The sequence below is a fragment of the Haliaeetus leucocephalus genome, unplaced genomic scaffold (genome assembly GCF_000737465.1).
Source record: "Haliaeetus leucocephalus isolate CR32 unplaced genomic scaffold, Haliaeetus_leucocephalus-4.0 Scaffold795, whole genome shotgun sequence".
Classification (NCBI taxonomy): Eukaryota; Metazoa; Chordata; class Aves; order Accipitriformes; family Accipitridae; genus Haliaeetus; species Haliaeetus leucocephalus.
Window position 1 is genome coordinate 1,944,765 of NW_010973231.1, and position 23,765 is coordinate 1,968,529.

At 40.4% G+C, this 23,765-nt stretch overlaps 1 protein-coding gene across 2 annotated transcripts in view; it reads left to right on the forward strand.

The window, feature by feature from the left end:
- Positions 1–392: 392 nt before the first annotated feature.
- The window catches only part of GEMIN8 (gem (nuclear organelle) associated protein 8), a 29,139-nt gene continuing 5,766 nt past the window's right edge, over positions 393–23,765 (forward strand). The window contains exons 1-4 of one of the 2 annotated variants that reach the window (XM_010581544.1): positions 393–462; positions 1,337–1,384; positions 4,848–4,884; positions 7,678–8,104. In XM_010581544.1, the coding sequence (XP_010579846.1) occupies positions 4,882–4,884; positions 7,678–8,104 (430 nt within the window). In that variant the 5' untranslated portion in view covers positions 393–462; positions 1,337–1,384; positions 4,848–4,881. Of the gene's footprint in view, positions 463–1,336; positions 1,389–4,847; positions 4,885–7,677; positions 8,105–23,765 lie in introns of both variants that reach the window. The other variant, XM_010581545.1, reaches the window with a different exon arrangement.

Genomic DNA, 23,765 nt, shown 5'->3' on the forward strand with positions numbered 1-23,765 from the left:
TCACACTGCCACCCATCGCAGCATGCCCAGGCTCCGAGTAACAATTCACCTTGTTAAGAAGTGTACATGCTCTGGGACTGGAGGAGGTACCGAGGGAACAAACGGGACAGTAGGAGTTCGCACCACTCTCTCTGAGAGGGGCAGGGGGCTACGTGGGGCAGCCCCCTCCCCGAAAAACACGGTTGCGGTGTCGGGAACTCCCGACCGCCCCCGGGGAGCCTGGTCCCCGCCGGCGTCTCCCCTCAGCCCCACAAGATGGCGCCGCGGGACTGAGGAGGGGCCGGGCGGAAGCGGCGGGAGGAAGCGCCGCTTGCCGCGCTCCGCTCATCTTGGCCGGAAAGGAGGGAGGGAGACGGCACCGGAGGTGGCTCCCCTCGGCTCCCCTCGGCTCCCCTCGGCTCCCCTCGGTTCCCCTCGGCTCCCCTCAGCTCCCCTCGCCCACTGGAGCCACAGGCTGTCCGGGTGGGTGCGGGGATCCGCCTGCGCAGGCTGCGGTCCAGGCCTCCCGCCTCGCTGGGCCGCGGCCGGACGGCTGAGGGAGGGAAGGAAGGAGGGAGGGAGGGAGGAGGGGGACAGCCGGGGCGAGCGGTAGCGTGAGCGGGAAAGCGAACAGCTCGGGAGGGAGTTTTGCTTTGTGGAGCCCGGGCGCCTGGCAGGGGCGGAAAGGTGGTGTTCGTGGCACGCAAATCGGCCGCACGGGCTCCGGGCTTTACCTTTTCTTTTGCTCTGCAAAATGTCGGCCTCCGGCTTGAGGCGGGGGTGCGGGAGCTCAGGCGGAGAGGGGGTCCTCCTTGTTCTGGGGGTTGGGGGCCGGGGTGAGCTTGGGCAGAAGGGCTTCTCTTCCTGCCAGCCCTTAGATTTAATTGCTTGTCCTGTTCGGCAGAGGCGAGAGCTGCTCATCGGTTTTGTGATCCTTAAAGTCACTGGCCAGAGTCTGGGCACCACATCTGTGAGACTAGGAAGTGAATTTTGCCTTCAAAATAAATAGCGTAGAAGTTTCCTCGTTTATGACTAAGCTGACAAGCCACATATGAACCATAAGCTAACTGGAGCTAATAATAATTGTACAACTTTTAGCACTTCACTGTTGACCTCTGATTTTTGGCCCAAATAGCTTTTGGGTTTGTGTCCTGAATCTCAGAGAAGAAAGACCCTGGTTTTGGGAGCAGCAGAGGGCTACACTGTCTCAGGCTCTGCTCAGGTCAAGAGAGCCGTAACACATATTCTAAAGTTTGATCTGCATGCTTTTTTTGCATAACCACTAGTTAAATGTGGATTGTCTCTGCAGTGAACATAGTTTTGTCTTACATGTAATTTGTTTCCCTTCCGTTTGCAGGAATTACTACTGTTCGTGTAAGGGCATTGGTGTGAAGACATCATAGTGGTAGGTAGGTCTTCATAGCTCAACTGACTCTCCTGTTGGGATGATGAGCAGCCATAACTGTATCCTAAGTGCCGGACAGGTCTTGTATTTGCAGCCATTCACAAACAAGAATGCAGTGTATAGTGTTGGGAATTTTTACCCTTTCTTCTTTTTGAGGGATATAACTTGTACTGCCAACTGCTTCAGCAATCACAGGCTTATATTTCTGTGTGACTGGAACTAGGGCGCTTCGGTATTAAAGTTAACGTCAGACACCAGCAGTGCACAGTATTAATCTGAAGCACAGAGTGTCAAAACACTTTTCAGACATTTCCCTCTTCTGGTGGTAATTCTGCAGCAAGAGTGAGCATTAGAAGTATAAAATAAAATAGGTGTTTGTAGGAAGATGCACACTATTGATGTTACATGGTATGCTTTTCTTACCGAACTCTTCAAATATTTTTGGAGTATGTAGTAGTGTGAGTTCAAAATTGATGTTTAACACCTTAAACTGTGAAACTTACTGACATGGGATGTCATGAAAACACTTGGTATTCATGGGTTCAGAGAAATGGCACATTCTGGTTTTAAATGCCAAAACCAGTTTGGAGCTAAACAAAGGAGCTAAACAAAGTATCTGAACTGCCACTTGCTGAAATCAGGAGAAATGTACCTGGAAGTAAATCCTGTATGCGCACTCTAGTGTTATATTTTACTGAGCATCTCTTCCTACCTATTGCCAGAAACCAGATACTGAGTTAGGAACATCTCTGGCCTGACTGAAGGAGGCAGTTCTCACAGACTAAAGGAGCAGGGACAAAAGCAGTGTGGGTGAAGGATGTGGTCAGCTGTCTGTTGTTTTGGGCATTTCTGACTTAAACATAGCTTGCTTTTTTCAGGAAGGCTTTATATATTTTTATTTGTTTTTAAATCTGCTGAATTTATTGAATTTTCATCTTCATTTAATAACATCTTATTTTTTTACCTTAATACCATGCAACAAGTTAATTAATCTTGTGCTCATCAGTCTTCTGAATAAAGTCAAACCCTGCTTAATCCCCCATTGGTCTTTCTGAGCTGTACCTGTCGCCTCCCATACGGCAGCACTATATCCAGCACGCCACTAGAGGGGCTTAGCTCCCAGGGTGTGAATTACATTACAAAGTTACAAAAAACAGTATTTCGTGGTTGTGTCTCACAGTATGACAGACATTGTCTCAACTTCTTTGCACTCCAGTGGAATTAAATGCTGTCATTGCTTTGATCAGATTTATTTATTTTTACTAATGCTTACTTGCCTCGAGTTGGTAAGGAGACAGGCATGTTTTGATGAAAGGGAGTACGTCCATATTTAATCATCAGTGAAGAAATATTTTAAAACTGAGAAAAGGGTGTAATAACATTTATCAAAAAATAACTTTTCCATCATTAATGGTCAGCATAGGCAAACAAACCTCTTCCTCATTTTAAATTCTGCATTTGCTGGTGAGTTTCAGATGTTCAGTTGCTTCCATATTTTGTTTTTAAAAGTATAAATTATAGAAGTAGAGCTATCACATTTATTTTCTTCTTGTCATGTTTCAATTTTTTGTAGGCTTTTTTGGAAGACAAATTCAGCTGAAAATAAAACAAACTCATTGGTAATTTAGTGCCCTGGCTTGCAGCATTGTTACGCTTTGCTTTATATTTGTAATCTAATGTTTCATGAATAATTTATGAAAATAATTAAAGTTTCTGTGTTTGGCAAAACAGTTTTTTCGTATTTGGTAAACTAATATAGCTGGATAGTTTTGCCAGGGTTTTTCCCCTCCTTTCCCTTCAGAGAGCATATGTACATGTTGCATATTAATAATAAAGTATCAGACTTCACCACTTACTGCTTTAAAAAGTGTATTTACATTACGCTCTGAACCTGATTTCTGTTTAAGCTGAAGCTAGTTCAAAGAATCTTTCATCATGTAGGAATTAGAGTCAACATGAAAATGAAATACACATACTTTTCCTGAAGTAGAAAATGGAAGAATTGGCTATGATGGACTTAGGTTTTTAAGTATGAGAACAAGACGTTATGGCAACCCTGACAGTATCCAGATGTATATGGGAAAGGGACAAAACGTATATGTATATGTCATGGGAATGGAGATAAAAGTTTTGAAGAGGGCTAGCATGGGAAATGAGACGTTTGAAATGAACAAAGAGGGATAGCCCAGGAGTCTTTTATGTATGTGTGGGTTTCAAGTGTTACAAGTCACCGCAGTGTTTTACAGTGACCTCAGCGCTAGGTTTTCTTCTTCCTCCAAGCAGGCAGGAGAGAATACAATGAGCTCACACACTTTGGTTGCCTGATGCCTGATCCTGCAATCCTTTGCTTGCATGAGTCATCCCATTGATTGCAATGGGACTGCTCCTCTATGTAGGACTTCTTGTAGGTACGTTGGTATGACCAAGGGTTTATGAGTTTGAGCTTTGTGTAGGCTTTGCAAAGGACGCTAATTTGCCTTTGTGGTAGCTGCATGATTAGCACTTTCTTTGAATGTGGCCCATCCCCTTTCTCTTTTCACACAGTATGGCTTGGCTTAGGCAAAAGGTTGCTGTTTAATCAGCGTTGTTAAATATGAGGGAGAACACAACTGGTATATATACTGTATTCATATGCATTTTGAAAAATCCTAGTTTTATGCTGGTATAAATCTGAAACAGTTGTAAGTGCTGTCTTAGCTGTATTCTAGTGTTGCTGGGAATAGCATTTGACCATGTCTTAGGGGTAGCAGTGGTAGTTTAGTGTGCTAAGTTTCTGTTACCTTTCACTGGCACTTGCCTAACAAAGTTCAAGTTGAGGGTGAGTGTCAGGAGAAGTATGTGGATGAAGCAGCTAACGTCTTAATGTAATAAAATAATTGTCAAGTAGGGAGGGGATTCAGAATATTTCTCAGTGATTCATGCTGGTAAATCACACTGAAAATGATGGTAATTATAAATCCTGCCTGGTAGGTACCTGCACCATAGGTTTAAACAGAAACCCTACTACTTGAATGGAGGCAAGATGGGTTTAATCATTTTATGGTAATTGCTCCTTTTGTAGATGTCTCTGTGCAGACACCACTAAACAGTGAGAACAGTGTGTTTCATTTAAGTTTATGATTTTTGTTTGGCATTAATTTGGAAAGTAAAGGTTGTAGAAGGGTGAGAGAAAATAGAAAAGGGTAATGGGGAGAAAAAACTGTTCACTCCCAGCGTTTTAGGCTGCATGGTGTAGAAGGCTCCCTTTTAACCTTCTTATTGTAGTGTAGAATTTTAAGGAATGGGATTTTTACTGATGCCAAACAAAAACTATATATAAGAGACTTCAGCTAGCCACAACAGAGGAGGGATATTTGATAGCTGTAGGCAATAGTACTCAAGTTGAACAAAAATATATTCAGTGCTTGTGACCGTCTTAATACATATATTTTTATGTATTAAAAACTATTGTTTTCTTTTCTAGTTCACCTTGATCACCAGAACAAACTCCACAAGAGATGGTAAGCGGTCTTCATGGGTTTCTATGTGATAACTTAGTCACATTTTATATACAAAATGCGTATAAACACTTTTATTGAACTGTCAGTGCAGACATGTAAAAATTAGATGTGAAAGTAGCTAAATTGCTTTGAAAATAGAATTCATGTTACAACAGTGAATGATTTGTCTACTCCTGGGAAGACTCCAGAGACATAACAGGAAAATAACAGAGGACTGTGATCATTTGCCTTAGATTTATAGCTTTTGTTTCCTTGAGGAAATCTCATTTCCATTTATTCCACAGCTGAAAAAGCACAGACATAGAACTCAGTTAAACTTTAAAGTGTTCCTTTCCCTTTTCCACCCCAATGTAAAACATTTCTGTATTTCTTTTTTAACAGATGTAGTTTTAAAATTCAAATGTAAAATGGATTTTCAAGGGTCATTTTCAACAAAAAAGCCACAAAAAGTAGTTGGACAGGCACCAGCATCACAGTTCTGTCTACATGAACTGGCTTTTTGTCTTCCTTTCCCCTAAATTAACAACTGGAGCTAGTCAGCTAGACAAATCGGCCAGCTGGATTCCAGAGCTTTCAGTAAAGTCATGAAGGCCCTTTTTAGAAACATTTTAGAAGAACTGGAGATAATTTTTGAGCTTTAAAAGAATACGTTGTCTACTTTGGAAATACATAGAATGTAGGAGATACCTGCTTTTGTCAAGCTTCATGATGTTTCAAAACTGGATTTTTAAGTAGTGGAAAAAATAGACAAAATGTTCTAAAAGTAACCTGTGAATGTATCAGACTTGACAAGAGGACATTCTTATCTGACTGCTGAAGGATGAGGAGTCAGTGTGACATTCTTAAGCAAAGAAAGAACAGTAAATAAAACATTGTTCATCCTAGCTTTTAGGTGGTTAGATGATAAAGGATGAAGAAATACCATATGGAAGGCAGATGCTTTTCTTGCACCCACTCATTTTAGGAATAAATATTTTGAAATGCATGGTCTTGTAGCAGCACAATGTTACACCAAGAGGAGAATCAGAGTGAAGTTTCACCTCCATGAATTGTTATGTTTTGAGGAAAGATAATTTATCTGGACTTCTAAATCACATAGCTGACCCCCACAGCCCTTCATAAATAGGGTGCAATTTTTGATCAGGAATGTCTTAAGGAATGCAGATTTATTGTGGTGGGTTTTCTTTATGGACTCTATTAGCTGGAGGTATTTCGTTTCTGAGAGCACTTACCAATGACCTTAAAAAGTGATAGCATTTATAGATCTCTTATGGGATAATGGGCTCAATTTTGCAGAAGGAAGGGAAACATGAGAGTTAAAAGTATGATTCCAAACTGTCTAGCATTTGCATTATTGCCTGAGAATCAGAAAGTGAAAACAAATGTAAGTAAATGCAGTTAACCTCTCTTGATATTGTTAGCATTAAATGGAAAGTTTTTCTTAGGTTTGTTTTCTCTGTTTTGTTTTGGGATTTTTTTTCCCCCCCAGAAAATCATTCTTTTAAGGCTACGGAATGGTGCCAGTGCAGATCAAGAAAACATGCTTAAAGAAAGATTTTTGTCTTGTATGCCCTTTTTTAAAAAAAAAAACCAACCACCTAATAAAGGACCGTAAATGTCACATTCATCTCTGAAAACCTCAGCTAATCTTGCCGTAGCTTTGAGTGTTTGCCAAAAGGTGGCTTAATTAAAATTCTTCCAATTTAAAGTACAAGCATTCTGTTTTGGCCCAGATAAAAGATTTTCTATGGAAATTAAGATGTGGAGGAAAGAAAAAAACATTTGCTATTTATTTTACTTGTTCTAGACTCTGGTTTACTTTATGGCCTTCTTTTAAGATCCTCTATTATCCCCTCTTTTTGAGAGTGGGATGAGGGAGATGAAATGGCCTGCAGGAAGGGGGCTTAAGGCTAGGGGAACTGTGGAGCTTTGTAGTTGCTGGTGAAATCTGAACAGCATTAAACTGTTTTTTTAGGAAAACAGATTAGCTAAAAGATAGGAGAAGGTGTGTTACAGTATGTTTCGTTCTATAGAACTATTTTTCCGTGTACTTTATCAGTGGTACTTTATTACCCCTTTTCATATGTTGGTTGCTGATGAGTACAAAAGGGAGATTTACTGGCAGCTTGCACTTGGCTAAATACAATCTTGTTTTTGATCGAGGCCATGATGGATATATGAACTTGGCTGAATTGCCATTTGACCTTTTCTGAGAAACTTATTTTGGCAGGCAGATGGAGGAAATATGTTACTGGATAAAATGAATGCCTTTGTTTAATATGGAGGAATTTTAATCTCTTGTGTTTTCTGTCTGCGGATTTGGAAATCAGGTGTAGGTTGTAATACATACACCTTGGAATGATTCAGTTCTTAGAGCTCACATGAGCAGCTAAGGAGTTGTGGAATATATCCACACAGCATAGCCCCTAGAAGGAACTGAAAAGAACTGCATGAACACTTGGAAAATACCTTCTGGACACTAAAACTTCTCTGTTGCTAATTCTTCACTGGTAGTTGTGTGGATGCAAAAACAATCTCTTGTAAGAGTAATGAAGTGTATTGTACTTGCACTGTGTTAATACTTGTCCTCTTTCAGATCTATATGGTTTATCATAGGAAAAGGATGACTAATGATTAAAAGGCAGGCTTTGTGCTTGCATTTACAGTGTTTCTCCCCTCCATTACCATTTGTTTTCTCTCTTTCTTTTTTTTTCCTTTTTTTTTTTTTTTTTTTTTTTTTTTTTTTTTTTTTTACTTTGTGTTCTTTCCCTCTCCCCCATGTTTTGGCCACAGGAAGACACTGAGCCGTGGTATTCTCAGCAAGTGTATGCAAGATACTGGAAGCACTATGACTTAGCCATGCGCTGGATGCGTAGACACCAGAAAGCCTACAGGAAAGCCATGGAATCCTTTTATCACCTACCGTGGCATCCTTCTGCAGCCTCACCAAGTAGCCGCTACTCAGATTGGGATGGGAATGATCTCCCATGTACTCCAAACTATTCTTCCAGCTATAGCCCCCATGGCAGAGCTCCGTACCATAGGGGAGCTCAGCAGTACACAGATGCACACCAAGGGAGGGAGGATGATGACAGGGACGCTAAAATGGAGGAGGACTCTGAGTCTGAAGGGGAGATAGAATATGACTTGAGTAACATGGAGATCACAGAGGAGCTTCGCCAGTTTTTTGCACAGACAGAGAGGCACCGGGAAGAACTGCGTAAGTCCATTCTGTGTTTTCTGGTACATAAGATTGGGTGATGGATGGCTTCAACATTTACAGGTTTTGTAAGAATTTACAGAAACAGGCACTGCAAGTGAGCAAGGCAAACAGAATGAAGTAGGCAAAACTGATGGGTGCACTTAAGCACCATTCATTAGAAATAAGTCTCAGAAAATGTTTGAAGGTTTTTTGGTAAGAGAGAGAGAGAAAATTATGTCTGTAAAGAGGAGAATAATACATTTGTCTAGAAGACAATATTCATTTTTAGTGCCAAAGGAAAAACTCCAGAATTTTTACGGTTAAATCTTGCTAACATGCTGTATGTCTGAAAGGGGAACACAGAGGAAGTGCTTTACTACATCACTGAACCCTAGAGTAAGCCTCAACGTATTTTATAACACGGAGCAGCCATTTTGTTTGTTATTCTTTGGCTAACCAAACAGCAAAATTTCATGACCTTTTTCTTCTCCCCTTGCATCCCTAGGGTAGTCTTCATTCTGTACTATACCACACGTTTCTCTTTGTTTTGCGTCTTGATCTGGACCCAAGTCCTTAAGCAGGGAATAGAAGCCAAAGACTTAAGATTTTTCTCAGGTCTTGATCCTCAGAGGTATTGGTCATTTTTGTTTCTTTGGAATCCTTAAAAGAAATAGAAGATCATGCTGTACTTTATTGACACTTTACTACACATACAAATGTTGTAGGCAGATTTATTATCTGTTTTAAAAAAGCAGCATGATGAAAATAACTTTTCCCACATGACTCCAACAGGAAATACCCAGAATGAATGTTTAATAGAGCTTTCTCTGCTTTCTCTGAAAGAGGGAGATGTTCTAAAGATGCATAATAAAGGCAATGGTTGGGAGGGAGAGAGAAAAATTGTGTTATTTTAAGTTCTCTGATCAGAGGGTATCTGGTGAGCTGAAACACCTCAGCCTAACTTCACACTTCCCATCAGTATGATTCACAGTCGATCTAGTTAGCAGAGGAAAGTGAGTTAAGGAGCTTGGTGGTGGTGCCTGACATGGCATCCCTTTCTCATCATGCTTTTGCAGAATCAGCTTGGTGTTCTCTGTTGAAATGTTCCTTTGGTGACGTACAGGATGCTTTTAAGATGCTCGGCTACTTCTGGAAATGCAGTACATTTTCTTTGGATTTATTTTGTCTTTATGGTTAGTAGTGTTTAAAGGTATGCAAGTGATTAAAGTGGTATCCTGGAAATTGGGAAATCTGGGCTCAGAGTTGTTCTCTGTTGCAAATATCCTATATGACCTTGGTATAGCTATTTAATCTCTTCCTGACCCCTCGCTGGCTGCGCTTGCTAAAAATATGATTTGATTCTTTATGATGAGCAGGTGAATTGGGAAGAGGTTTGTGACTCAGAACACAGATTTTACTTTTGTTCCTTCCACCACAGTGGTACTTGGAGCTTTTTGGAATAATTAGCTCTCTGCTGTGTGCCATGTACTAGCCTAGTTCTGGGTAAGTGTAACTCCAATCACTTCAGTGGCACTATTCCAGATCTTCATGCAAGTTTAAGCAGAATCTGATTTTTACCTACTGCATGCCTCACTTTCTTTAGTAGTTTCCCTGATAAAGTGAGGATAGTAATAATAATCATCTGTAATTCCTCAAAGCATGAAAAAGTAAGCAAGTACTTGATTTAATTGAAATTTAAAAGTGCCACAGAACTCTTGGGTGAACGGTGCTATCTAAATGCTAATTTTGTGAGTAATTAAAAATACAGTATGATCTTGGTTCAGAAATGATTTTTTCTTGTGCAGTCGGGGAAAAGGAAAAGAGAATAAATTTTTAATTCTGTTGAAGTTTCTCAAAAGAAGAAACATAAGCAGCAGGAGGAGGGGAAAATCATTGTTTTCCTGATGGTGTGGAAATGAGCTGGTATGGAGACTATGTTGAAGGCAGTACCACTGTACTTCAGGAGGTAGTGTTACTAATTTTCCTGGATGCGGTTTCTGAACAAAATGAAATTTAGGGGTTCATTAAGCTTCGATCCATAATGATGCTATCATGTTATATCTTTCATACTGTGCTGAAGAATGATAGTCGTTCTGTATCGATGCTCAAGAAGATGGAGATAATGCATCCACAGAAGAAACCTGCAGTTACTTAAGTATTTCCTCTCTGATGCCTTTTCCTGTTAATCCCAAACTGTGTGTTCTGGACTGTCTCCCCCCCACCTTAGGATCAGATTTGTAGGGAAAGTTGGACACTATAAAGCTGAATGCCTGAAGTTTAGGTATCTGTGTCTGGAAGAGACATTTGTAATGTTGAGGTACGAGTTTTAAATTTTCTCTAAACTGAATGAGAATGGGTATGTCAAAGCAGAATACCAATAGTGACCTTGATGATCAGTTGAACTATAAGGCAGCTGTTAGGGAACATTAAGGGTAAGGCTGGGTCTCATGTTTTCTTTCTCTGGCATAAATAAGGGGCTCCAGGTGGAGTTCACAGCCTTTGACCCCTGCACCTTGTTACGCACTTGGGAGAAGACACCTGGCTTGCTCTTCTTTTAAAATGAATGCTATGCAGGAGTTTGATATATGTTTATTGGCAACTTACTGAAGTATGAGACACATGGGAAAAGAAGAGCAAGGGGACAAATAAAAAGGGGAAGATGGCACATAAGTAAGGCAATATTAGTGCAGAAGGTGGAGGTCTGATTTATCTTTGTGAAGGATGACTTCCATTAGTCTGGTGTTTTTCAAGCCCTGCAAAATTAGGAAATACTGTGCAGCATTAATGCAGCTATTTTGGACATGCATAATGAGAGTCTTGATTTACCGAGAAAGATATAGGTGGTTCCCACACATGATCCATGTCGCATCAACATGTAGAAGGGTAATCAGGTGGACTAAAACGAATCCTAGCTGATGTCAGACTTTTCACTTCTAATGCCTCATCTAGAGTCTGCTGAAGATAAACGTGATCACAGACATCAGAGGATAAAATCTTGCAAATTTTAACTGTGGAAGACTTAAATAGGCCTGAGATGTAGGTGGGAAAGGCATTTGTGTCTGGATGGTGATATACAAGCATTAATGCTAATTGCAAAAAGTTTCAAAGATAAGCAAGCCATCATATCATACTAGCCAAAAAAGAAAACTTCAGGTTTATTCCATATTTCGGTAACTGCCACAAACTTGAAGAACAAGCATATTTGTAACTTCTTCAGTGATTTTTTTTTTTTGGTTTTGTCTTCACAGTGGGCATTTGCAGAGGTGGGCTGACTTGCACAGTAAAGCCTTTGAAACTGGCAAACTCTGAGCCTTGCTGCATGATTTAACACTTCAGCAGTGATACAGTTGTTCACAAACAACCTCCTTTAAAACAATCTCTTTTTTTGGTCTTTGAATTCATGTCAAATTCTTACTAGTTTTTATATTCGTGTCATGTTGCAGTGAAGTTATGTGTTCCTGGAATGCCCCGAAGTAATTGTGAGCAGAGTTTTGCTCAGGCTGTATGAACTCAGACCTATTAATGCACTACAAACTTATCTTGTATTCTAGATATATGGTGCCTTTGGTTAAAATCCCTTACTGACAGTTTTAATGTCTTCCCTCTTCGGTTGTTTCTTCATATGCAATCATAATTATCTAGTGATTCTATTTTTTAGGGGGTTTTCTTGTCAGGCTAGTCTGTTGTTCTGGTTCTTCATGTAACTGGTGATCCTAATATACTGTGCTTCTTAGGGATGTTTTTAGTTGCATTTAAAAGTCTTCCCTCTGGCTGTTGAAAAGGATGTAGTTATTTTTCTGCATTACCATACCTGTCAGACCTAGGTAGTGTACTGAATTCTCCAAGCATGCTAAATGTAAAGGACAGAATACAGTAAGTTGCTTTTTTATATTTGCAAGAATTAAAAGGACAAAAACGAAGAAAGGAAGATTCACAAGCCTAACAGTTCTGTAAATTGTCTAATGGCACATATTTATTACACTTTCAAATTTAGCCTTTGAAACATGTAGTTTGTCCTTATGCAGTTTTTCTTTGTTCCCTTTTTACATATAAGAGAAAATGACTACTGTAATTGAGTGAATAAGGCATTGCAGGTATATTCAGAACCATTCTGTAGTAGTCAACAGGCAATGAGACAGTGTCCTTTATTTAAAAACAAAGAAAAGGAAAGGAAAGTACCATCATGTCAGTTCATTACTGAAGGATAATAGTCTGTCAATTGTTAATGCTAGTTTTTTCCATTAAAGCCTCTGTTTGTATTGCACACACATACCCTCCAGCTTTTCCCAAAATAATGTTGTCTCAACTTAAAATTTTCATGCTAGATGGAAAACCTTTTAAAAAAATTGAAAGGAAATGGTGAATGAAGATGTTTGTTTCAAATCTGTAGGGTTTTTTTACCTCGGGTTTCTTTTTCTCTGAAAGATGACAGTTGCCACTGCCTCTTCCATGAAGAGGGAGTAATGGAATTTGCCATGTTTTGAAACTTGTTTGAATAGTACCAGATCCATGAAGCTTTTGGTTTTGTTTAAGGCCTATGTGCTTCTTTGGACTTTGATGCCGGTTTTTTGCCTCTGTGTTTTCCTTCTTTCCTTCGCTTTTGGTAAATGCTTTTCCCTGTTCTTCGTCTGTCTTTTTCTCCATCAGACTGTAGTTCAGATTTTTACTCTTGGTCACCAGCATCTTTTTTGTTTCTTCTTCCCTACCCTAAACTGTCAAAACAGTGTGGATGGTGAACTTACAAATACCTGCTCAACTTCCTTGGCTTTGTCAGCCTTGTTGTCACATGAACTTTTACCACTCTCTTTAGAAGTTGAATTGCTGAAGCTTCTGAGAAATGCCTGTGAAATAAGAGTGCTCTCTGCAATATGTGTGGGTGCTTGAGAGATGCTTTTGAAGCGTGTCCTTTTGTGAACTGAAGGAAAAATGTGAAAGGCTCTCCTTTTGTACCACATCTCTGCTCCTGATGATTAAACTTTTTATTGTGTAGCAGCAGAATCGTCTCAAGTGCACACACTGTGTCCAATGTAGAGGCAGTGTTATTTGGTACTGGAAGACAACAGCTGAGAAAATGCCTTCTTGCTAGAGAAACAAGGAAAAGTGCCGCAATTTTCCCTCTTTCAATATTGAAAACTAATCTGTACTTGCAAAAATAGAGGGTCTGAATTGTGCTTGGAGAGCAACAGTTGGGCACAGTTTTATATCTGTTTCATAACAGACAAGGTTGTCTTTGTACTAAGTGTATCAATTTGGGAACACATCCATTCCTAGAATATGTGATAGTCAGGAAAATGTCCTTGAATCTCAAGATACTAGAGACAGAATCTGAGCTTAGAAGAATGTATAGCTTTGCTATGTGGACCTATGTCTGGCCTATCAATCCCAACACATTTTGCAATGAATGGACGTTATGCTGTACAGGTGTACTTTGCTGCTACAGCAATTAATGGGAGAGGGACACTAGAAGGCTTGAGGTGCTGCTGAGGAAAGAGTGCACTTTCTGTATCACTGGACCAGATACAGTCAGAAACGGATATCCTCTACTGCATGCTCAGGAGAGTTCTGTGAGGGTTAATATATAGAACTGGAAATTGTATGTCAAGTCCTTATTTGTTATGTGCCTCAGGCTGAGACTGTTTGGCAGCGTTGGCAACCCCTGAAAGTATGCAAGTGCAGGGCCAGGCTTGTTTTGCTGCTAAGGGATGCCCTGGGTTTCAGCTCCTAGGTGGCACCTGAGGATGCTGTGGACCATGCTCCCATGCATGCAGCCTGGACAGTCAGGTGGAGCCAGGGCCTGGGATGCTGCTTCCCTGTCTGCCAGCGGCTGTACTGGGCTCAGTTCTTCCTAAGCATGCTGTGGAGTACTGGTATTTGAGTTATAGCAGGTTTATAGCGAGGAGCATGGGAAAAGAAGCTCATGTGGTTCAGTGTAACTGTAGTGTAGACACTGCTTTAAGAGAAATGCCAAAATGTCAAACACCTCTATTTCCTCTTACATTTGATAGAAATGAAGAATGCTGTCTTAATATGAAAAAATGTATTAAACTTTGGAAACCTGTGTTTGAACTTGTCACCCTTTGTCTGTCTAATGTGTTCTTGTTGTTATCAGGTGGCTTGTTGAGAGGTTTGATTTATTCATACTTATAAGGGATTTTGAGTACCTCAGCAGGAAGTAAGCAAAAGCCTCAGTGGTAGAAGAATGAACAATATGATCTGAGAAGAATTGTTCATTCCAGACCTTTTGCTTAACAGTTAAGTTAGATGTCATCCCCATGACCAAAACGTATCCTGTTGACATCATCTTTGCTGAACAAATACGGGATTTGAGCTACACTTTCTCCCAGAGAGCTATTATGCCTAAGTTATTCATGAATCAGTAAGAGAAGTCTGGTAATCTTGTATTGTTGCTGGTCTTAGTAAGTCAGTGCTGTGATAAAATTCCTTCTGACTGGACTTGCCTTGAGGATGTGAGAATAAGATGTGCAGGACAGAGGCAGATCATTGCTCCTCTCAGCTGCCCTGTCCCTCACCATCCGTGTGCTAGATCTGCTTTTGATAGCTGTTTCTTGATGGTTATTGGTCTTAGAAGGATCCCATGGAAACAGGTCAGTAGCTTGTTGTGATGGATTAGCTATTGGAACTTTATCTTTACAAAGAAAATACATGTGGTAACTCAGTTTTAGATCAGACAAGCAGAGCGTCAGCACCTGTTCTGTGTTCATGCAGTTTCCAAGGCTTGAGGGCATTGCTGTGACGTACCTGGGCTCTGCAAAGCTTTGGCAAAGAACCAGCAGGCGGGCCCGAGGGCTGAGAGGCCACGTGTGGAACAAGGAATCCTTCCCCAGTCGTCTTGTAAGAGCAAAAATAGCTTTCAGAATGCTATTATGGAAGATTTCTTCATATGGGAGCAGGTTGGTGTGGGAAGACGCAGACACTACTTACACTCAAAACTGGTGCTGGTAGTTTTTTTTTGAAGGCAGGTCTGCCTGCTTGCTTATGCCATTAGCATCTGCAGCTGCTCTGAGTGGCTCCTCTAGTCTTCTCTTCATTCTTTGTCCCTGCAGGGGAGCCTGTGAAAGCAGCTGCAGCTGCTGTGGAAAAGAGCAGGTGAGACCATGCTGACAGACGCAGCTCTAGGGAAAAGTGGCATAAAAGCTACTCTGTGCTAATGGCTCAACTTGGGCAGTCTGTCTTCTGGTTCCATCTACATGCCATGTGCAGCATTTCTGGATCTCCTAAATAATTTTACTTAGGAGAGAGCTCTGTCTCAGTTCTGTGCTGATAAATCTGAATTCATCTGCCTTTAGCATGATACTCTCAATGTTGTAAGTGGACAGTGACAGTGTGGGCTACGAGTTAAGCGTTTTCTAACACAACCTTTTTTGTACCGACAGTGTACAGCACTGGAGTAATTGTGAAAAGCAAATGTCAGAGACTGAGGTGGAAATGGATGTAATGATGTTGTGTGCTTTCCATGCTCTTTATCTACAAAATCTGCTTAGAATCTACAACAGAGCATGGCAGCAAAATATCTCAAGCGTCTCTGTTATAAAGCAATCCACTTGTACAGGTTTGCTTGGAGACACAGTTTACCTCTGTAATTTTAATGGGGTGTTGTTAATGCCAAGACTTCAGAAGCACCATTTGCTTTTAAATGTCTCTCACTGTGGCTCAGTTTTATAAGAAGTGTCCAGATGGAATTCATGTCCATCGTCATTAGGGAAACGTGGGGTGCTGTGGAGGCAGAAACTAAGAGTTTGTAGACTTCCATCTGCCTGGGTCTTTTCGAAACTCATTTCCTCGCATGCTCAAAATCAAGAGAGACAGACAGAGACGTTAGGCTACCCATCTCAGACTTGGGTGGCCTTTACAGACTTCCATCACGACCTTGGACATGCCGTTTGGGACTAGATCCACAAAAGCTTTCAACACAGGTAGAAGTTAGCAACAGATATCCAAAATAATAATCTTTCTCTTCCAACCATGCCTTCCAGGAAGAAGGGAGCAGTCACTTATACCCAAAGGATGATGCATCTTAAACCACAAGGTGCAAGGGAACATTGTCACTCATCTTTTCCAGTGGCTGGGTTGAGCACCTGTGCCACCTTGTGATGTGATCTGTTCTGAAGCCCATTCCAAGGAATCTAAAGCACCTCCTGCTCTAGGAATTCGTGTCCATTTTCTTTTTATTTGGACCTGTAATACAGGAGTGATAGCACTTCCCTGCCTCTCAGGAAAATAGAGAAGGTTGATACGACAACACCGAGAAACAGTTGTGCTGCAGCCATATGAAGTACTCAGTACAGATTGATCCAGCTGTTCATCAGTATTACCGTTGTTATTGGCCTCCAAAGTACCCAAACCCATTTATCCAGGTATCAGAGCTTCCCTCTGATATTTTCACGGACATAATATTGTTCTGCAGTACACTGAAATCATGGAGGCCATGTAAAATGAAGAATAAATCTTAAATGGATATTTGTACTGAAATAAATAACATGGGTGTTGTACTATTGATTGTTACTGTTCACATTTAGCTGGATAAGAATCTCCTGGGTTTAATTGCATTTGTAGTTGCTGAAGTGGTGGTTGTTGGTCTAAAAGTCAGCTCTGTATTCACAGAAATTGGAGAAACTTTGCCAAGGAATGTATGTCTCCAAAGAGCGTGCTGGGCCTCAAATTTAATACGGTTGTTCAAATACTAACAAGCCAATGCTGCCGTTCTCTCACTCTGCACAAGCCTTGCAGAGCACCTTCATTTCTAGGAAGTCTGCAATTTCTGATATGGTTGCTGAGCAGAACGGTTGGAAGACTCGCTTTAAACTTCTTCAGTTGTTATTGCTTTGGGATTTTTGGCCACTGGTGTGGTGGGAAGGAGGTTGAAAAATTGTAGAAGAGTCCAGACTATGGAGACTGCATCATGTGTGACATGTTGGTGGAGGAGGTGTTGAGGTGGTAGATGCAGAGCATCTGGCTGGCTTTGGAGGAGTGCAGGAAGAAGTATCTGCCTTTTTCTGATCTCTCCATTTCTCAGTAGGTAAAGCTGGTGATGTATAGTTATTTGCATTCCCTGCTTTTTACATTCTTCCCTTGGCATAAGTTACTGACCTCTGTCATGAATAGGCTGTCAGGCTAGATGGGCTTTTAGTCTGGTGGCTCTGCTCCTCTGAAGTCTTGTCTTCATCAGGTCATTTAAACACTTCCTTCACGTGTGAATTGCCCCACTGAAGAGACAGAGGGGAGGTGTGGAGCTCCCACTTGCGAAGAAGTAGAACTTAACTTTCTGAAGCGCAGGACGCCAGCTGCCTCTTTGAAAGGAGGCAGCACTCAGACTTCTGCTCCAGCAGCCGAGTCTGGAACTAGTTCTAGTGTCAAACCTTTCCCTTTTGTGGAAGGTATGATAGAGGCACATCTGCAGGTTTTCTGTGGCATATTTTCCCAATGGTTTTTTTTGCTGTGTTTTTAATACCAGGCATAGCAATTATCCTTATGTATTTAAGTATATTTCATTTAATTTACTAGAATGCTGAAATGAGCAATGAGGTCAGAGGTAAACTAAGTTTCCAAAGCTCTACCCCTCAGCCCTTTCTTTCACAAGTTGTGACATATTTTGTGGATTCCTTTAGTTTGACCTTCTTTCCAGATGTCTCTTTCAAAACAATTGGTCAGGCAGCACACTATAGTTTACTAACAGCATGGAAAAAAAATGCATATTTACTTGCTGAAAATAAGTTTACCTGGATCAGAGATTGTTATTTAATTCTGCATGTCCATGGTAATACTAAATTATGGACCTGTTGTTTAACTGAAAGGTCAGTTCATATCCAGAGTATGCTTCCTTTCAGAAAATCATTTACGTGGTTACAGGTTGCTCTCAAAACCCCCTGTTTTTCAAATGTTTTTGATAAAGTAGCAGATTTCCCTGCATATATCACCGAGTTACTTTGTCATGTCATACAATAAACCAACTTGAATTCAGCAGTGTAGTCTGTGGCTGGATTCAAGAAAGAAATTTGAATGTAAAGTTGGAATGCGCGAGTTTGTTTTAGCAGAATGACACAGGCTACTTCCTTTTTTTTTCTTTTTTTTTTTTCCTGAAAGCACCAAACTTTCAGTATTATTTAGCTGTCTAGCGCTCTGTACATCATGGAACAATTTCTTCCAAGTGCATGTGCTTGATTCCTATTCAGGGCACATGTGGAAAAATTGTTGTGAAACTCATGTTTCTTCAATGTGCCTGTTTGCTTTTAAAGAAGCATTTTTAAATATGAACATTTCCTTGTTCAGTCTCTTCTGTGCCATAAATGTATGTGTATATATGGATACAGTTATATATAGATTTCAGTAATCTTTCTGTTTACTCTAGCACTGGTGTCTTTGTCTGGCGTCAGCATTGTTGCCATCAGTGACAGATTGGAGTTGTTTTGGGGGATGGGAGTGCAGAGTCAGCTGGTCTGTATTTAATCTTATTGCTGTAGACTTGATCCTTACTAAAGGCAGCTGCCAGTGCCTGATCCTGTACTAATTTCTAAGCAGTGGTCAGTCAGGAACTTCCTGGCTGTTTAATTCTGTCAGATGGCACAAGTGTACAGTCTGGACACCTTGTTGTCTCTGGTGTGATACAGACCCGTGGTTACGCTGGGCTCGCCTGTGTGTTTTCTATCCTGGTTGCATGTATACCTGATTATGAATTACATTTAGATCATTCGGATTTCTAGAGCAGGCTTTCACTTGAGGTTCCACTGGGCTAGCTGGTTGCTTCATGTTTATGGGGTTTGATTGTTTCAGTTCATTTTCTGGTTGGGATAAGAATATCCCTTCTTAAAGAGTTTCACTGTGGAAGGTAATAGAAGAAAATAAAAGAAAGGTGATTTGTTGTTTAGCTGGGCAGTAACCAGTGTAGCCTACTGCTGGAGTAAATATGGACATGAAGGCTTGTATTGTTTCCATCTAGGATCTTTGGCAGTTTGTTTTGGAGACCACAAGACAACCCTTCTTGGGTTTTAATCCTATTTCTAAAACAGAAATCGGCTTCTTTTTTCTCCAGTTAACTGTGTCACTTTCTGCCAGTAACTTAACCCACAGATTTCAGAACAATGTGAGATAATTAATTCTTTAAAACTCTGTCAGGTAGGAAGTTAGATTAATTAAAATTAAATTAATTAATTAAAATCAGATTAATTTTACAGATTCATTAGTGAGGCATGTGTTTAATTATCTTGAGAGTGATACATACTACCCAGTACTAACCATACTACCTGGAAGTGGAACACCTTGGTTCTAACCTTACTTCCTGGCTTTCTGTTAATTTTGATTTCAAAGGTAGTTTCTCTTCACTTGCTGTCTTGGTAAGTAATTTTGCCCTGTTTCTACAGAGCTGTCCTCTTCAAAATGTATAGCAAATCTGTATTATAGTGAAAGAGAAGGTATCAAACTGAGGACTTCATATTTGCAAAATCTGTTTGCTGTCTGCTTAGACAGCTTGTTGCAACTGTGTCTTTCTTAAGGAGCACACTTTCTTGCCTTAGACTGTTTCCTTCTTTTACCAATAGGTTTTCAGTCAGGCTGTGCTTCAGTGAACATGTCTCAGTGCCAAAGCCAGGTTAAGCAGTTTTTCTTCCTAGCCATTCACTCCTACTCCATTGCTGCCCCTTTAGTTCAGCATGTGTGGTGCCAAGACACTGAAGTGTACCGGGATTAAATATAACTTGTTGGGGTTTTTTTGTAGGGTTCACTATGTGGTCCCTTAGACAATTGTAGTGGCATCCTTGAGGGGCCTGGGAGCTGGAGCGTGCAGCTAAGGGAGGAAGGAAGCAGAAACTGCATAAGCTGGTTTTGTAGCTGAGGGAAGAAAAATGTCCATGGAACCATGGTTTCAGACTGCCACAAGCTTGCCAAGGAATCACATCTGCTCTTACTTCAAAGCCTGTAACAGAACATTTTCTTTTTTCTTGAGAATATTGCATTGCTTGTAGATATATGTGGTGAAATATTCAATTTCTTTTAACTCATTCCCTTCTCAACTAGCAGATGGAAAACTTGTCAGTGTAGATACTTGGGGTTTTAATACTTTCAGCGTTTTTGGTAGTTCTCTTTCATGGTGGTTGTGACTCTGGTGACTGAGACGTTATCATTCCAGGCAATTACCCCCCCAAAAAAGTCACTTTTATTCCAAATCAGTGTTTTCAAGCCAGCTACAGCATTTGATTTTTTTCTACATAGGTTAGACTGCTGGCACAGTAAGATACTGCCTAGCTGTCTCCATTTCTTTCAAGATCAGACTTCTCTTTAAAAATGGGAAGGGGGAAGTTACATTGTGTCATCTGTAATCCTTTTTTTACGTTTTTTTGCAAACACAAAGTTTTAAATTTAAGGAGAAGTTTAAACATAAGTCTATTTTCCCCAAGCCAAATCACAGCTAGAATGAGGCTGTTCATTCCGCTATAAAATCGTGTGTCTCTTCTTTCAGTACATTTCCACAATTTCTGTAAGTTGCTTAGTGTTCCAAAGTAACCCCCCAGCAAGGAAGACCGTGCTGTTTTCAGCAACCCGGAATATTTTATCTTTACAGATGCGGGTGTAAGTCACAATTGTTTGTATCTCACAGGCTCCCACTGATGGTAACTCTTGCCCTGCAAAGCTTTGCCCCTGATAAAGAGTAATGCTTAAGATGTCAGCCCTCTGGAAATCCAGAGCTCCGTAGAGCTCTGTAGAAATTAAACTCCTTGAATATCCTGTTTACAAATCCTCAGATTTAAATCCTTATTTTGTTGGAATTCCTTTAGGCAAAGATTTTGGGTTTCCCCATGGTATGCCTGGTTCATGCAAGTACGGGCATAATAAAATGGTCTGATGCTATCACTTCAGAAAAACTCACACATAAGTTTATGGTAAAGGTACTTAGCTTTTCTAGGGAGATGAAGAAGCTGGCATTTTGCGTTGAGAAGCCTGTGTGGGCAGAACATTTAACACAGCAGATAGGCTTGTGGGTAGTGGCATTCAAAAAGAGAACTGTGAGTTTTTAATCAGTAGAAATGGGTAGTGTTTTTAACTGTTAGTGTGGGCTGCTCAAGATCAGCTCAGGTATCATTTAAGACAAGATGAGAAAGCTCAGAAAGTGCATATGCAGCAGTAACAGAAAATCATTCACCATCTGAAATAAGCAGACAAATATGTGAACAGGGGTATAGGTCAGTCTCAAGGAAAAGAAAAAAACAGACCAAGGCTGGGGAAAGTGCAATATTTCGTTGAAGAATAACGTGCTAACTAAGCAAGAAACACAGTCAGTAAAGGCCATTTGACACTTAGGAGGAGCAAGCCCTCGGTCTCTTGCCATAACTACCATCGTGTGGGGCAGAACATGGCAGACTGCAGAGTGTGTGCACCTAGAAAACTGTGGAGAAGGCTGCCTGTATAAGAAACGTCGTCAGGTTGCATATAATCACTGGCTACAGGGAGCTAAGGGTTGGGTGTATAAATATTAAGAGCTAAAAATGGTACAAGAAACCATACAAATGAATCTTTCGTTAAAAATCCAACATAGATAATTACGCTCCCTACTTTCATCTCCTTTTAATGTTGAAAAGTCTCCATGGGGACTTCTCTCCAAATAAGGAAATTTATTTGGGTTTCAGTTTTGAGGTGGTTTTTCTCCTTGTTTTGTTTTTGGTTTGTTTTTTTTCTTTTAATAAGAAAAGGATGAATTTCAGAGAGGAATTTTTTTTTATTACAACTTAAGCTTCTCAAAGGATATTACAAAGAAGGAAGAGCAAAGTAGATCAAACTTGCGGAAAATATATGACATTTTCCTTTCTGTAAAATAAGAGAAACAAGACAGCTGAGTTTCTAAGGGCCTGTGAGGAAAATAGCTTGTCTTGAAGGGCTTAGGTCATAGTTTTGCTGAAAGTATGTAAGAGGGCATTTGTGTGTCCATGAAGCCCCAAATGCAGTGAATAGCTAAGGTGCTAGTTACTGTTTATCCTGCTTTTGGCAGTCCCTGAGGATGGAGGTAGTTGTCTATATTTGTTCACTTTTCAGCTAGTATACCCCAGATTAAGAGTCATCCATGAAGGGTAGGAAAAGTGGCAGGGGGTGGGGGGGAAACAACAACCCAAAACTTTCTTTCAAAAGGCTTGGAATCACTGATGATATCCCAGGATGCAGTGTGAGCTAGGTAGAGATCTCGGTATTCCTTAAATATGAAGAAAAAAGGCTATTTACTGCATTTGGAAAAAGATCTCTCAACTGGTTTTGGCCAGATAATGATGACTTCCCAGCAGAACTGGACTTGGTAGGAATAAGTTAATTCTGAAAAGAGCTTCAAGAGAGGAAGAGCATCTTTGGGAACAAATGGAACTGACCAATTAGGAAAATGTCAGCAATGCTTTTCCTTTGTGCAGGAGCCAGCCACCACTGCAGCTGCCTGCCTGCCTTCTGAACATTTGCACAACACTGTTTCATGATTGGAGGAAGCTTGCCAGTAGTTGAAGCTGAACGCTTTAAAAGAAAGCACGTTTATTTTAGTCTGTGTGAAGTGGAAGGAGGACCTACTTAGAATTGTGTAAAAATTATTTGTTTCACATTTATAACTTGGCAGCACAATGACTTATGAATTTGGAGTGTGAAACTGATTTGAGAATCTGTTCTGAAGCTGGGGACTTCATTGCTGCAGGCAGAGAATTAGTGTTTTGATAAACCTTGATACCTAACTCATGGATGAATATTTGGTGCTTGCTTCAGAGAAATTCTGGTTGCCTCTATAGGTTTAGGTCTATAGACAGTTTATAATTTTGTTTGTTTGTTTTTTTCCATTGTCAGATGCTTGTTGTCATCCTTTTGATGAAGGGGTACTTGCACATTTAACTCAAGTTGCATTGCTTTGTATTGTTTTTAAAGTAAATTTTGAGATAATGGAAAGAACCCAGACTGCTGGAAATAAGAGCAGCTCTACTTCCCAGCCCCTGCCCCAACAAAGAGAGTTTAGTGTGTATCTCAATGGGACAAAACTTTCTCTGCTGTCATCTATTTCTTATCTCTGTGTTTGGCTGGAAATACTGCTTTTGGAAAATCAGTAGTTTACATACCCATTTAGTTCCATGGGTTCTCTTTCCTTGATTGTCCATGACAACAAATGGTGCCATCACTGACAGTGCAGTTTGTCATGGTAGTATCTCTCCACAAATAACCCATTTGAAACTGCAACATATTCCACACAGCTACAGTGGTACTACCAGCAACAGCTACCATGTTTTATGCTCAAATTCAGCCTTTGGTACAAAAAAATGTGGGTCCCTGTAGCAGACTTCTGTCCCCAGCCTCTGCCTGGACTCTGGAGACCTGATTTACATGTCCGAGACTCTGTAATAGAGTTACTCTGGGAATATTTTAACCAGTAGCTATAGAAGAGTAAAAGTCAGGTTAGAAAGTTAAGGGCAGTACATTTGATTAGTGTAAAGTAAAACATATACTCCAGACATTTGTTAGGTAATTTTGAGAATGGAATTCAAATTGGTATTATTATTTTGATTGTTAACATTAGGATCTGCAGGTTTATGAACTACTCTGTGCTACAAAATGGAGATTGATGCACACTAAACTGTAATCCACTCATCCATCCTAAAGCTTCTGCTAGAGACCCATTTAATTTCCAAACAGTAGAATTCATTATCTGTTTCCAGAG